The sequence below is a fragment of the Enoplosus armatus genome, chromosome 3, assembly GCF_043641665.1.
Source record: "Enoplosus armatus isolate fEnoArm2 chromosome 3, fEnoArm2.hap1, whole genome shotgun sequence".
Classification (NCBI taxonomy): domain Eukaryota; kingdom Metazoa; phylum Chordata; class Actinopteri; order Centrarchiformes; family Enoplosidae; genus Enoplosus; species Enoplosus armatus.
This window is the reverse complement of record NC_092182.1, coordinates 14,753,219-14,768,501: the sequence shown is the minus strand read 5'-3', so window position 1 is coordinate 14,768,501 and position 15,283 is coordinate 14,753,219. Positions and strand designations below refer to the sequence as shown.

General features: G+C 38.7%; 1 protein-coding gene across 1 annotated transcript; it reads right to left on the bottom strand.

The window, feature by feature from the left end:
* Positions 1-6,029: 6,029 nt before the first annotated feature.
* On the bottom strand, positions 6,030-9,917 carry c3h1orf159 (chromosome 3 C1orf159 homolog). The gene is made up of 9 exons (XM_070903457.1): positions 9,840-9,917; positions 8,475-8,555; positions 8,304-8,388; positions 7,450-7,545; positions 7,294-7,350; positions 6,889-7,023; positions 6,658-6,683; positions 6,485-6,509; positions 6,030-6,163 (listed from the first exon to the last, which is right to left on the bottom strand). Exons 2-9 carry the CDS (start codon positions 8,544-8,546, stop codon positions 6,060-6,062), a joined length of 600 nt encoding a protein of 199 aa, XP_070759558.1. The 5' UTR covers positions 8,547-8,555; positions 9,840-9,917; the 3' UTR covers positions 6,030-6,059.
* Positions 9,918-15,283: the final 5,366 nt, after the last annotated feature.

Here is a 15,283-nt window from a genome sequence, read left to right as displayed (position 1 = left end):
AGTTCGCTTGAAATGAAAGCACTAGAGTCCTGATCCTCGAAACATTGCCCGGGGAAATCCTCTGAAGGCACAGGCGTCTCCTTTCCTTCAGAGCTTGTGGACTCCTCCTCCTCATGTGTCCGTAGGTTTTTGCTCTGAGGGTCAGGACTGGGGTTCCTACTGGCGCCAAGAAACTGCCAGTACTCTTCTTCAAAATCGGAGGTGGAAAACTCGCAGCTTGAGCGATCTGGTTTGGATTCGTCGGGCTGCGTGAAATAGTCTGAGTCAGCAGTGTCGGATGCATCCATTAGACCACCATCAGAGTTATACTCCACTGTGTCAACCAAAGAGCTGTGATGTGTTGGGAAGTCGTCTACATTTGGTGCCACTGATTCTTGCGTTTCCCTGGGAGGCGTGCTCCTACCCATCCTGAGCTGCAAAATGTCATTTATCGTCAATTTTTCCATTTCGTCCCAAAAAGCAGAAATGGCGTACACGGGTCGAGTGTGGCCCGCGGCTTCGGCATATGTTTCAGGGCTGTCGGCCGCGGAGCAAGGTGTTACAGTTAAATCAGGAACAGGGGGAAGACTAAGCTGATCTCCTGAAGAGCAACCAGATGCTGAAAGATTAACCTCATGTTTTTGGAGTCCAGGTGTATCCGAGGGCATGCGGGGCAGCGTGCTGTGTGCGTTGTTATCACATGTGGAGTTGTCATCTGGCATTTTGTAAGCAGATGGAAATGTCAGGGTGGGCTCGGCATCGGCGCTTTCATAACCTTCAGAGTTAGTAGCCATTGCATTGCCGGAGAGAGTGCTATGACAGGAATGCATCTCTCTGTCCTGTGTATCGCTGGCATCGGTATTCTCAGTCAGACTGAGTGTATGGCTGTTTTTCGTCAGAGATAATGAGCTTTGGTTTTCCATGAGAAGTTGTTGAGGCTCCTCCACTGATTCAGTAGCTGAAAGATAGCTTTCAGAGTCATAACTGTGAGTGGAGAAGAACTCAACACCGTCCTCAAGCTCGTCAGACTCCACACTGTCCAGCCGTGAAGGGTCTTTGGGGTCATGTTTGTTTCTGTCTGTCGTTGGCTCAGTGATATTTTCCCCGGGGCAATGAGACGTTACCTGTTTTTCTGAAAAATAGTCTTCTTCACCAGACGTTGAAGACATCTGCCATAAATCTGAAATGACTCCCATCTGAACGCTTTCAGGATTTTCTTCAGCACTCGGATGCAATCCTGATTTTTTTACCAGGTTTTGGTCTGTGTCCCTCCCTCCCTCAGATTCATTATTGTCTTTGTCTATCTCTAACTGTAAGCCATCTTCAAGTGATTTCCCCTGGGTTCTGCACCTGTGATTTTCCTTACGGGTTTTTTTTTGTCTTCGTTTTTTTTTCACAGTGGGGGCACGCACCCGCTGCTGTGCAGGACTGCTATTCACTGTCACGAACCAGCGCTCTTTTTCAACTCTTAAAGCGACACTGCTCACGGCTCTGTCTGTAGCGTGTGGCTCATTCACATTTAGTTCTGTCTGGTTGCAAGAAAGTGGGTCAGGTTCCTGTATGGATCTGAGTTTAGTGTCCCTCTCCGTTTGCACATCTCCATCTTCTTTTCTCAGCTCTGTTGATTCTCCATCTGAAGACAGAACATTTGTTTGCAGTGTGGTTGTAATGTCGTCATTTGTCTCCTTTTTGATGTGCTCCGCACTCCTCGTGTGCACCTCCTCTGTGTTGATGGTATTTCCTTCAGGATAGTCAAGGTGTATTTCACTGTCTTCCTCAGCTTTTGCTGTAAGATCATCTTGTTCTCCTGAACCACTGTGACTGATCTGCACTCCTTCCATGCAGCATCCTGCGGCGTTGCTTTCAGCTTTATTGCTGTTTGCAGCGGGGCTCTGCTGCGGCTCCTGTCGGCCTGTGCTGAAGACTGAACTTGAGTTTCCTGAATCCTCTGAATCACTGAGGCTCAAGTTATCAGGGCAGGCGAGCGAAGGCTGCAGCAGACCACACTCCTCACTCTCGTCATAGAAGCTCGTCCAGTCGTATTCTGCAATGTGCATGCTGTGATCTAGATCATCCATTGTGATACCTCACATGCTCTTGAGTCTGAAAAAAGAAGAGAAAAAAAGGAAGGAAATCAGGGTTAGAAGGTTGCAGATTTTGGTATTTTGCATGAAAAATATTGAAAGTGGCCTTATGAAATGTGTAGCAGTACATCCTCGATATCCCCACTGGGGTTATAGTTAAAGTTACATCAACACATTGAGTTAAATATAGAGTATGCGTTTGCCTGGAGCTTAACATTGCTTTTAATCAGCTGTTATTAGGACACTGTTGTGTGGAAAGGAAAGCAAGCTCCTGTATTAGTTCAAAGCTGAGAGAGCAGCAAAGCAACACAAGAGCACCGCGGTCACAAGCTCCATAACAGACCCCAAAATACTCCGTGGCCCTGCTCTCAGTCATATGACCTGATAAGAAAAATTCAGCTGGCCGATGTCAGGGCACAACATACTGTATCAGCTTAACAAAAGTACTCAGTGAGGGAGTTAAGTTGCAAACAAATACATTGTTGCAATATGATATAAACATTAAAATGTCATCTTGCTTAAATTTGCAGATAATTCATTAAAGTGTATCTTATATTTTGTGTTTGATTAACATATTAGTAGTAGAAGTATTGTTTTAGCTACAGCGTAAAAAAGTTGTTAGGATCACTCTTTCATCTTGATGTTATTAAACACTTTCAGCTGCTCTACGTCAAAGTCATTAAAGGTCTCGTCTATTAACATCATTACATCTCAACTCAACCAACTCATAAAGCTATGGTACGTTCTTGTTTGTTTGTTTGTTTGTTGTTTCTGTAGTAGATAGGAACCTACCTGTTGCAGAAGGAGGACGCGTCTAGTTTAAAGGTGTCGGTACTTTGTCCCTGCAGGGACATTTCAGCTCTGATGTCCGTCTGTCCTTGCATGTGTCTGACTGGGGCCTTGCACTCAGCTGTTATAAATAGTGTAGTATGTCCAGTCACATGTAGCTGCTAGTGCAAACGTCCGTGTGACATTTCAGTGCTCTAAAATACAAACCCTCATACATTTATTAGAGGTAAGCTCAATAATCAGGTCCATTATTAACCTGATAGAAATTCAAGGACAGTGACACATTTTGCTGCCATAATGGATATTTTATACATATAGTGCATTTATTTAAAATGACAAATGTTAACAAATGTCAGATCTTTTCTGTGAATTAAATTTTTTTTGCATTGTGACAGCTAAGATCCTGTCAGTGTATGTAGGATAGCATTGACTTTTAGAAATCATGAGATTTTTAATTTAAATAGAAAATAGAAATATGTTTTTAAATCACTGAAACAAAAGCAGCATTGTGATTTTCAAGATGATTTTGGACTACATCTGTTTCTACACCAATATGTCTCCTTAAGCTGAAAATCAGAGCATTAAGACTTTTATTGGTGTAGTTCCTCTTTATATAGTTTGGATATACATTACAACAAGTGAAAATAAAGAAATGTGTTCATTTGTTTCTACTGTGCACACTGTGAAGTTAACAAGATAAATTAAGTACTTTCATCCCTGATTAGATTATTTGCCTATCTGTCAATCAATCAATTAAATGTCCAACATGGAAATTAAAAAAGTGATCAGCAGAATAACTTGTCAGTCATGTGAAAAGAAAGACTTGTCTGGCACACAGTGAGGTATTGTTTATTAGCAACAGGAATCACAAAAGAAACAAAATGATTCAAATTTGTCAATATGAAGTTTAAGCTAAACAGGTGTCGTATAAAAAAAAGAGTTCATATAAGTGCACAGAGGGGAAACAATGGTTATGGAAAGGTGCTTTATTTCTCCAAACATACATCTTCAGAACATTCTTCATGGCATTGAAACTAGAATATGTACATTGTTACAAAAACAATACATCATTTGTATAAAACAATATGTACATGTATTCAGCTTATGGTTGTCTGTACAACAGCAAACACATGAAGCAAAAAGGGGAATATTCATGGAACGATTGCTGCCTTTTATCCGGTTCACTTCATATGGCTTCACATATACTGAAGACGGAAATGACTTTACAGCCTTAGTGTTGTCAAGGTATAAAACTATATGAAATAAAATACCATGTAGCAAATAAAACTTGGATAACTAGCCTGGTTTTGGGATTGTGTACAGTAAAAGGCCACTGGATATAATTCAAATACCCAATTATTCATCACGCCATCACTAAATGTTTCCTGGCTGCGTTTAAAGCTCATAATGGCACAGTAATCACAGTAATGGCATACAGTAAAAGCCATTTTCTTCAGACAACATTTGGCAAAAGTTAATAGTAGTCAAGTTATGTTCACAATGCAACAACAAATGTTACCATCTATACAACAACAACAAAAAAAAACTCAATCACACTTGATGGCAACAAGTTACTTCCAAGTACTTCTTTTAAAAATTGGCTGATGACCTCAGACAAATAAAGTGCACGAGGGTTCAGTAGTTTAACGTTTCGAGAGAAAAATATATTTGGCATTTCAATTCAATTCAATTACTTCATGGAACAAAATGGATATTTTAAAAAGGTTATGTAGGATCACTTGAGAAAACATGATTTTGTTATTGAAAATGACTTCTTTCATGGTCGAGTGGGTCTGCGATGCATGATTTGTTGTATGTGTGTAATACATTCACCTTGGTTAAGCTCTCAAAAGAAAATAAATACAAATGCAATAATAAAAACACGAAAAGCAATCAGACAATCATCCATACAGCGCCTGCAGTAACTCTCCCTAAAATGTCCCGGTCCACCAGAAGAACTCTGCTGCTATTGCTAAACACATCAGTTATTCTGTTGGTCTGATTGTAATCAGTAAAACTCAGTGCACCGTTATAAGCTGCAAATAAATATCACACATAAACAAAAAACAACAACCTAATTAGCAAACGTAAGAAAAAAAAAACAGGCTTCCATCAAAGGTCACTAGGCTGTCACTTTGTCCCAAAACAAAATCACTATCACTGAACAATGGTCCACTGATCTTTACAGAGCTTTAAAGGAACAATTTGACATTTTGGGAAACACGCTTATCTGCTGTCTTGCAGAGAGGATTGATATTGCTCTCGTATCTGTTAAAAATATGGCTGCAGCAGCCAGTTCGCTAAGCTTAACATAAAGACTGGAAACGGGGGAAGCAGCTAGCCTGGCTCTGTCCAAAGGAAACAGAATCCATCTACCAGCACATCTAAAAGGTCACCAATTAACACATTAGATCTCGTTTGTTTAATCTGTACAAAAACCAAAGTGGAAAAGCGATAATTCAACAGTCCGGCCCCTACAATGGGGAATTGTGGTTTTTCCACTTCGGTTTTTAGACAGAATAAAAGACATATAAAATGTTAATTAGTGAGCTTTAGAGGAATAAGTGTATTTCCCTAAATGTCGAATAATTCCTTGGTCCACACTCATGAATCACTTTTGCAGGTCAACTGAAGACACACTGTCAAACAGCAGATTTTAATAACAGTGTTTAGACTTAAAAACTAAGGAATGATCCTGAGTGCTGTATGAGAGGGAGGAAAATACAAACCGACCTTTGATGTTTCAAATGTACTGAGAAATACTGACACTATTTCTTCCTGGGATATTTTAGTTATCGTGTGAAAAAAAAACAATTAATATGAACAAGTTTGAGACTGTGTCTTGAAGATTGACAGGTTGGTTACTGGATACTGATCTTTTTCAACATCGCACTCTCGTTAAAACAGAAAAAGTAAACAGCCCTGGTGACAAGAATGCAGCAGCAGCGGCTACAGTTAAAGTTGGCCACCTATGTACGAGTCAACTGGTCTTTATTCACACTGCTAAACCTTCACATGATAAGAAAATCGTTCCTGAGCGTTCTCTCTCTCTCTCTCTCTCTCTCTCTCTCTCTCTCTCTCTCTCTCTCTCTCTCTCTCTCTCTCTCTCTCTCTCTCTCTCTCTCTCTCTCTCTCTCTCTCTCTCTCTCTCTCTCTCTCTCTCTCTCTCTCTCTCTCTCTCTCCTACCAGCACTCCCACCCCTCCTCTTACACATTATAGACTTGAGTCGTGGATGTGGTGGGTACGGCGGCGCTATTCAGTGTTGATGTTGCAGAGGGCCGCTCCCTTCTGACATATCTTGGCTTCCTCACTTCAGAAGGAAACACAAAACAAAAGAGAACATATAATCACCTGTGAGAAATGCAAGAAGAGACATGCACTGGAATTGCTCGTAGCATCTTTGAGCTCGTAGCATCTTTGAGCTAACTTTTAGCATGTTTTGTGCTTAAGGACAGTTTTTAAACCCAAGATCACCTTTTCTTTTTTGCCATTGCCAAATACTCCTGGGGTAATGTTTTGAAAGTTTTGTATTACTCAATAGCTTCACATGTTACTACAACCTGTTTAGCAGGATCAGAGTCACAGTTTCAAAACAGGTATTTTATAGAGCATGACAGCGTAGCCGTCTTACCTGACGAGGAGGGGATCATGACAGCCTAGGAGGGAAAAACAAACAGAAGTCATAACCATCCCTTTGAGACACAAACACTGAGGCTACAATAAATACATTCAAAGTCTCTACACAAGGCTCCAAATGTTCTGTAGTGTGTGATTAACTATGAACAAACAATAAAACTGACTTACTGTCTCACTTGGTTGGAATATGAAGGCTGTAAAAGTAGACAAAATAGTTACATTTGAGTTTAACCGACTGAAAATAATAATATCACTAAAGCCAAGCAATAACATTGTGTTGTTCTTCAAGCACTTCCATGCTTTATTATCTAGGATTTAATGGGCGTGGTGAATAATAGTTGAGTTTAGACAAAACCCTGCTTGTATAATTACAGTGTGTCAGAGCTGTGCGGTGCTCACCCTTGTTGCGGCGGTAGAAGATGCTCGGGAGTCGGTTGGAGCGTTTGAGGTAGAAAAATGAGGCAACGGAGAGGATCAGGAACAGGCTGATCAACAGTGTTCCCAGAAGGAGAGAGGCTGCCACACCAGGCCCTCCTGCTCAGAAACATTAGCACACAACAGGAAGTGGCTGATGAGAAACATGGCTGCTGCAGACATTTACTTTATCATCATACATGACTGTATTACACCTTAAAGTTAATGCATTGATTCACCTGAAGAGACATTTGCTTGAAACTGAATTGACTGGGTTTTTTTCTAATAATTTAGACTCGTAGACACGTTACAGTAAATGCCAAGAAATAAATATTATACATAAGGAAATTAGTAAATCAGTCCATAATGACAATGTACATGATATCTTACCAATTTTAGGGACGACAGTAGTTACAGTTGTGTGGTTTTTCCTCTCCACTGTATAGTCTAGTGAGCACACAGAAAGGGAAAATTAAGAAAAACATGATACAATGCAACATTCAGATCTTTATCTTTTTTTAAAAACAGTCAGTAGACAGTCCTTACTGTAGGTGCAGACTGTTATGTTCTCCAAATCCACAGCTGCTGAGTCACAGAATATGCAAACAGTGTTGCTGTTCTCAAGGACACGCAAGAAGCATCCTGAAGAATTCACAAGAAGAATATATTTCACATTATTTGACACTTGTATGCCCTTTGATATCCTTGGACCAACAAATTATGAATTTCACCCTGCAAGTTCATTGTCACGAGGTAGAAATGATCATGACAAAATTATATGCTTACATTTTGTAACATTAGAACATTAAGTTCACCTTTTTTTACACGTTAGGATAAGGATAAGGCTAACACATAAGCACAGGGACAAGGCCGCCTGTTTCATAAGTGTAACCCTTTTCAATCCTTTCACCGTGTCCTTGAAGCATGCAGGAGCAAACTGTCTCCAACAACACTGCCATACTTTTCTTGTTTTAAAAGTACACCAATTAAACTGTACATGCAATGTTTGTACCGTGTGTGTCTTACAATCCGTTCTTAGTACATCTCCTGTGTAAATTATTTTAATACATCTCCTCAGTGCCTTAATGTCTTTTAATGGGCTATGAATGCAGTGGCCCTCATATATACTGGTTTATAAATCAATATGTAACATGAATTAATAAATAAATCTAATAAATGGCATTTAAACTAAACTTAAGTGACTTTGTCTGATTAATCAAATCTAAACCTAACAGGCTTTTAAGAGGCTTTAAAGATCTCCCAAAGTATTGTGTGAGCATAAGATTAAAAATAATAATAATTCGGGATTTTAGCATCATTTTACTCTAACTGAAAATGATAAAATAATAGTGATGTTAAAAGGTCAAAACTCTTGGTGATATTCTATATATCCACATTACCTGGTTCACAGTGAGTGTCATTTGAACATGAATTGTTCCCTCTCTGTTTCTCTCCACAGCACTCGAGTGAGTTCTGGTGTAGGGCCTACAGACAGAACACAGATTAACAAATCAGCATAACCTGAACAAAGCACACACTGGCCATTTGGCTGAGTAACTTCCATTTTCTACCTTAGTCACAGGTGTCTCAGGTCTGATGAGAATCACAGTTGCAGCCAAGACCAAAAGGAATGACAGAGCCATATTCGAACCCTTAGAGACCAAACAGACTTGATTTAGATAAGCAGTTACTTTGACGAGGCACATTGTATCACACGTACCTTTAACTATTCAGTCCTACAGGAAAGAAGAACGATCAAACAAACAAAACCCTATTTGACTGGTTGGACAGCTTTCTAAAAAATATGTCATACATATTTGATTATTAGAATAACCAAAATAATTCAAATAAGTTTCAGGTAATTCTCTGTCTGGTATCTGCTGTTTATTGACCAAACAAATGTTAATAGCAAGAGCACTGAACACCATCAAATGAACAAAAAGTTGGTATCAAATACCTGGTCATATTTGTAGTCTTGTTTAGTTATTCTTTAATCACATACTTCAGTAAATTAAATCCCAATCTTGACGATTTTAGACTGTATTTCATTTGAACATGGTTCTTGTTAAACTAATAGTGTGTGGACAACAAAAGCAAACTGTAAACCTAATGTTACTAAGCAACGTTGACATAATCATAAACATCTCGTCTGTGCCTGGAGCAGAGATACCATATTAGGACATCCATGCCTATCTGACATCAGATAGAGACGGCAGAAAAATGTTTGAAACGTAGCGTTCAGAGCAGGCTGAAGCCTGAGCTTTTGGCTCACAGGGATTACTTGTACATACATTCACCTCATTATTTGGCAACTTTGGCAACGTTTAGTATGAATATCCAACATTGTAACATTATATATATATATATATATATATGACAGAAAATAAGCATAATAGGTCCTCTTTAAGTGAATGTCTATTATTGTAACTGCCTTAACTTGGCTAATATCACAATACATTTGACAAGTTAGATTAACACGAGCACATAAAGATGTAGTACGTGTTTTATATTGAGTTGCATCCAAACAAATGAGTCACCCACAAGAGTTTAAATATTCATGAGGGGGCAACATAAGTCAAATTCTGACTGTCTTTACATTTCAACTTTTAAGCCTACATTTTTTAATGCTATATTATTATTTCAAGGATTAAGCAACATAGCTAATGTCTCAGAAAATGGCATGAAATGTGCTACCGTCAGTTGAGTTATACAGGATACAACCAAGGTGTTTAGCTAGCTAGCACCTGTCACTGGCATGAAGTTATGCATGTCGTGATTGTGCTAGTTAGCAGTCAGAGCTAAAATAACGATGTCAGCGTTAGAGAGACAGATTTTGCTAATCTATTTAAATCTGGTTTACGTTATCTGGTATGTTTACAATCACAGAGTGAGCAGCTGCACACTGCTTAATTTGATAACACAAAAAGTTAACTCACCAGCCAAACACTAGGCTTTGGCCTGACCAAACTCCTAGGTGTGGTTTAGTCAACGTCAGGTCTCGTCCGCCACACAGGTATTACCAGAGAGTCACTTATATTTTTGACAGCTTTGTCATCAACACGCCTCTGCAGTCGGAGCAGAGATAATCCTACAGTGCGTAGCTCATAGCTACCTGCTTTCATTTAGCATATGCACTTCCGGGTACGATTTTCAAAATAAAACGCCGACTTTTTTGTGCTTCATTAACATTAACAGTGTGTCAAACATAAATTCATATAAAAGAAATATACTACTACTACTACACTCATTTACAATTAGTAAAATAGTAAAAAAGTGAATTGATAATGTAATAAAAGAAATATAAGAGTGATTGGCCTTTGAATTACATTAAACATTACAGTCAGGCTCCATTAATTTGTAAAGTAATTTTCAAGGATCTACAGTACAACTGGAACCCGTTATAAAAAGCATAATAACACCAAAGAAAATTAAAGAATAATTGTTTCTGAATTGAAATAATACGTGTTTTTCAGATTATTGTTTGTTTTCCTCTTATGACAATAAGACATACAGTATACTAGATATAGACAGCCTATTTAATAAGAAATAATACTGAATTAAAAGACCTTTATCACAATAGACAATGTTACTTGTTGAGGTAGGAAATCACAGGTGTAATTGATAGAAATAATGATGGCTCCATTACATTTACCAGTAAGCCAGCAGGCACAATACCAGTTTAATGTCACTGCTCCTGAATGGGAAGCATCCATTAATTGATGATATTAGTTACACATGTGTTTTAGAAGGCACAGTATCTGAGCCCACAATTAGCATGACTGGATTGACCAGTTAGGGGGAACCAGGGCAAAATTCTGCTGTCAAGCCCCTACTGACACCACACCTACACCTTCCGTGCAATGTGTGTGTATTAGGAATGTGTATCGTGTGATATTGTGCATCATATTGTATTTTAGTGGTGCAAATTAACCTATGGCTTTTGGGGTCCCTCTGGATTACCAAAACAGGCCGTCTGTGGTAATCGAGCATGCATCGTAAGCCTTCATTTATGGCATTAGCAATAATCATGTACCACTTCATCACTGTCCTGTATTATCAATTGTCTTGTATTGTTTTTAATGCTATGTGGTAAACCAAAGACACATTTCCACAATGACAATAAAGCTCCTAACTGACTAACTTACTAACTAACTACTGTCCCATCTAAGCAAACTGTTGACCAACAGGTGTGCCATGCATCCAGTGAACATAATGACAAATTCTTTAAAACATCTTTAAGAACTTATACATTGAGTCTACATGCTGGAAAAAATAAATGTTGAGAAAGCCAGTTGTTAAATAAATTAATCTACTTTATCATTTATTATTTACAACATATTTAAAACCCATATATGCTAGAGAAATACATTTTTGTAGAGCCAATGAATAGATAAATAAAACTGATTTATTCATCAAAATATCTCAAGAACGTATAAATTGAGTCTATGTGCTGAAGAAATACATTTTGATAGACGTTTGTTTTGGTCGTACGAAGCCGTATTTTGGATTTTTTCGACGGTACAGGAACGCAGCCTAGCCTCGCTCTGGAAGGTCACATGGCGGGAGATTTAAAAACTCGCGAGCATATTCGGGACTACCCTTTCTTCACCACAGACTTCGCCAACTGTGAGTCAATTTAAGTATTTTAGCGTTAAGTATTTAATCCACGATAACCATTGTACACTACTAAACTTAACATGACTAGCATGTGGCAAATGCTTGAGAAGATTTTCTTGCTGAATTGTTAATGGAAACTTAAGTTTAAGTTGACTCCATGTTAATGAAAATTAGCTAATGAAGCCCTCTCTAGATTAGCATTAAAGCCAATTAATGTTAATGTTAACTCGCATGACTCAACACATCAATTGCTGAATTGATGCTCTGAAGAAGACATAGCTTTTTAAAATTAATATTAACTTGTTATCTTTACAAACAGGTAACCAAACGTAATGAATCACGCGAAGAACATTAAAGAAATGCTGAGCATCCCAACTGGAAGCAGGTGGTTAGCTAAAGTGTGCTAAGTTACTTAACAATGACTTGCCTTTGCTATTACTTCTCTCCAACTGTGAATAATGTTATATAAGGCTGTGGTCATGAGTTTTTAATCTGAAAACAGTGTAACGTTAATAACAATTTGTCATCAACATCTACATTTGTGGAGCAATGTTTTGTGTCTGTTTGTTTACCTGATTTCTGCCCAAACATTGTGTGTTTGTGTTTTCGTTCATCATCAGACCTTGTGGTGACAAAACAATTGACAGGAATGTGGCTACCAGCGGTTACTCCAGTTTCACAGACTCTCAGTTTTTCTTTGGGTCCCAATTTTGGCCTGAAAATTCTCAAGGTGCATCTCAAGATATGAGTTTGTCATCCAGGACCTCCCAACAAAGTTCACAAGAGGTGAGCTTTATCAGCTTCATCTTAGAGGTGGTTCTTGGTGAGGCAATAATATCCTTGAGAACCCGTCAATGGACAAACCACACTGGTTTAACATCATTATTACTTACATGTGGGTTACACTCAGTATAGTATTTATACGTGAGCAGAGTAATGGGTCTAATGGGACAGCTGATGTGGATATTTGCAGGTGTGTTGTACTGTGAGAAAAGTCAAAAAGACAAAGTGACCACCGTTGTGCTTTTGTTCCTTTAGTAACTTTCTACAAAAATGTATTTTTAAAAATGACATCCAAAAAGAGTGTCACCATAACATTATGAAGATCTTGATAGACAAATTAAAACTGCCATTTAAACCACAACGCATGAGATGTTTGTAGGTTTCAATATATACAATACATAACAACTATATTGTTTGTCAGTAACAAGCAAAAGTGTTCTTACAGTGATAGTCAGAGCTGTTTAAAAACCAATCCAGTCCATATACTTTATATGCGTATACATTATTGTGAGGCTCTTTAGTCCGATTAAATGGGCCATGATGATCAAGTTTGGTAGTTCAGGAGGCCACCTGTTTCTTTGTATGAAATGTTTTCTGTTTGGTTGATAACATATACCGTCCTACAGACAACTTCACCCAGCTTATAGGACCATGAGCGCATACAATTATATTAATAATCGCTTACATTATGTGAAAAACAATTGCGTCTTGCGTTATAGCCCCTAACCTCAGTGTTTTCTTATTATTTAGGGAAGTGACCCAAAGTTTTTAAACAGTTATCAGACTAAACCTCTCCTGTTTGGAGAATTAAAGGACAAAAACAAAGCTTTTGGAATATTGGATACATTTGAGGAGGACAAGAAAAGGGCAAAAGAAAAAACTGACAGGTACTTCTCACTAGAAACATGCAACTCGCCTTGAATTCATACTTATGGGACAATAAAAAAGTGGGCTTAATCACTTCTGAAACAATCTGTCCTTTTGCTTTAACAGTGATATTTTAGCCAAAGAATGTCTTCATTTCCGAGAAACTCTCAACAATGTAAGTGATGATAGGCTTCCATCCTGTTGCTTTTACAGCTTCTCTCTTCTTGATTTGAATGTTATGTTAAAATAATGCAATATTTTTCAGATCCAACAACTGGTTGCTGGCACAGAGAGAAATACTGCTGTGTGCCAAACAGTCCTTGAAAAATTTGACAATTTTGCAACAACATGTAAGTTTGCTAATTAATTGATTTATCTGAAATCATAAAACTTGATGTTGTTGGTCTCTGCATTCTGTAGATGTGGTTGATTTTAGTAAAAAAAAGCAGTGAGCAAACATTTCTTACCGCCAGTGGATGGCGCTCTTTGCCCAATGATAAAACATTGGTCACCCACCATCTCCTAACATTGGAAAATTACTATGTGGTTCTATACATCCATTTTTAAATTGTATTGACTTCAGTGCAATAAGATGAAAGTGCTCATTTCTGTCTTTTTGTTCATCATCCCAGTGCAAAATAATTTTAACAGTCTTCAGAGTGACATTTCCCAGCAGTTTGAGACTTTGCTGAATAAAGTGAACTCCCAGAAAGAGATGTTGACTGAACTGGAGGAGATGGTGCAAAAGGTGAATAGTATGTATGAAGCTCATGATCAACAATACTGCAGATTCAATGAGGTGAAAGTAGATTCACGATGAGTATAATTGTTTATTTGTATCATTTAGAGTGGAGACACTACAGCAGAACTCGGTTCAAATCTGCAAAGCTTAAAGAACAGCCTGGAGTGTCTGAGAGAGAAGCAGGAGAGAGAACGAAACATGCTTGAAGAGGCTCTGAAGCTGCTCAGCACCTTGGTCTCAGAGCACTCAGCCAAACCCAGCCCTGAGAGAGTGACGGACAGCGCCGTCCAGACGTCACCAGGGCTAGAAAAGCCATCCTCCAACATCCTGCAGGACAACAAGCTTGAGGGTACACAGCTTACATGTTTCTCAAACAACCTTGAACACAATCAGGCTGAAGTTCCCCCTCAGGATCCCAGCTGCATCAGAGGAGAGAGGAAATTCACTCTGAGAGGCCATAGGAAGCGCAAAAAGAGGCCACTGGTGCTCTCACAGAGGAGCAAGTGCTCTGTCACGGATGAAAACAGTCAGCCTTTCATGAACTGTGACAAACAGCAAAATGTTTCAACGCCTCTCTGTGAGCGTCGTGATCTGAACACGGTAACCTGCCAGGACCCAGGCTGTCTTATACCGCTGAACCGGGAGACGAGATCCAAAGCTGCGGGATGTGTCATCACCCCTCTCAGCTGCTGGTCTCAGGACAGCAGCAGCTCTGTGCGCCTTGCAGGAGTCGAACCCATCCTGGAGAAGCTCTCAGCTGAGTCCAAGACAGGGACCCCAGCGAAACCCGAAGGCCTCTGGCAGTTGTTTGACATGGATTTCGATTCTGATTTGGGCTTTTAGAGGATGAGTAAAGGACTCAGAGCAGTGAAGCGTTTGTGTTCTTATTTTTAGAGTACTGGGGAATAAAAGCCAAAAATGTTTATTATTATATTTATTATTAGTTGTGACCTATGTTCTATTAGTTGTAGAATTATTCAGTCTTTGAAGAATGAACACATTGATAAATGCTTCTTTTTTTCTTTTTGTCTTGTGCTCATGAAGAAGAGCTGTGGAGGAGTGTAAAAATGTACTATTGACAAGTAAGTTAAAGGCAGAGTGACCCACAAAGCATTACCAATATTTAAAGATTTTAATGTTATGTTATTTTATAATAATAATATAAAAAATATTGTAACAGTTAAATGTCTCTGCTGACTTTAAAATTAACTTAATGTGTATTTATACTGCTGACTTGACATTGAAAATGTACTGAAAGGCTTTGAGAACAAATCAATGCTCTAAATGATCACTGGGAACCAAATTTATCTACGGTATAATTTCTGTGACCCATGTTTGAATTCTGATCTTGTAAAGATACTTTGTATTATA

Coding starts and splice junctions, on each gene's coding strand:
- c3h1orf159 (XM_070903457.1), bottom strand. CDS start 8,546: ATGGCTCTGTCATTCCTTTTGGTCTTGGCTGCAACTGTGATTCTCATC. Junction 7,351..7,449: donor CATAACAGTCTGCACCTACA/GTAAGGACTGTC, acceptor TGTGCTCACTAG/ACTATACAGTGGAGAGGAAA. Junction 6,510..6,657: donor TATTCCAACCAAGTGAGACA/GTAAGTCAGTTT, acceptor TTTCCCTCCTAG/GCTGTCATGATCCCCTCCTC.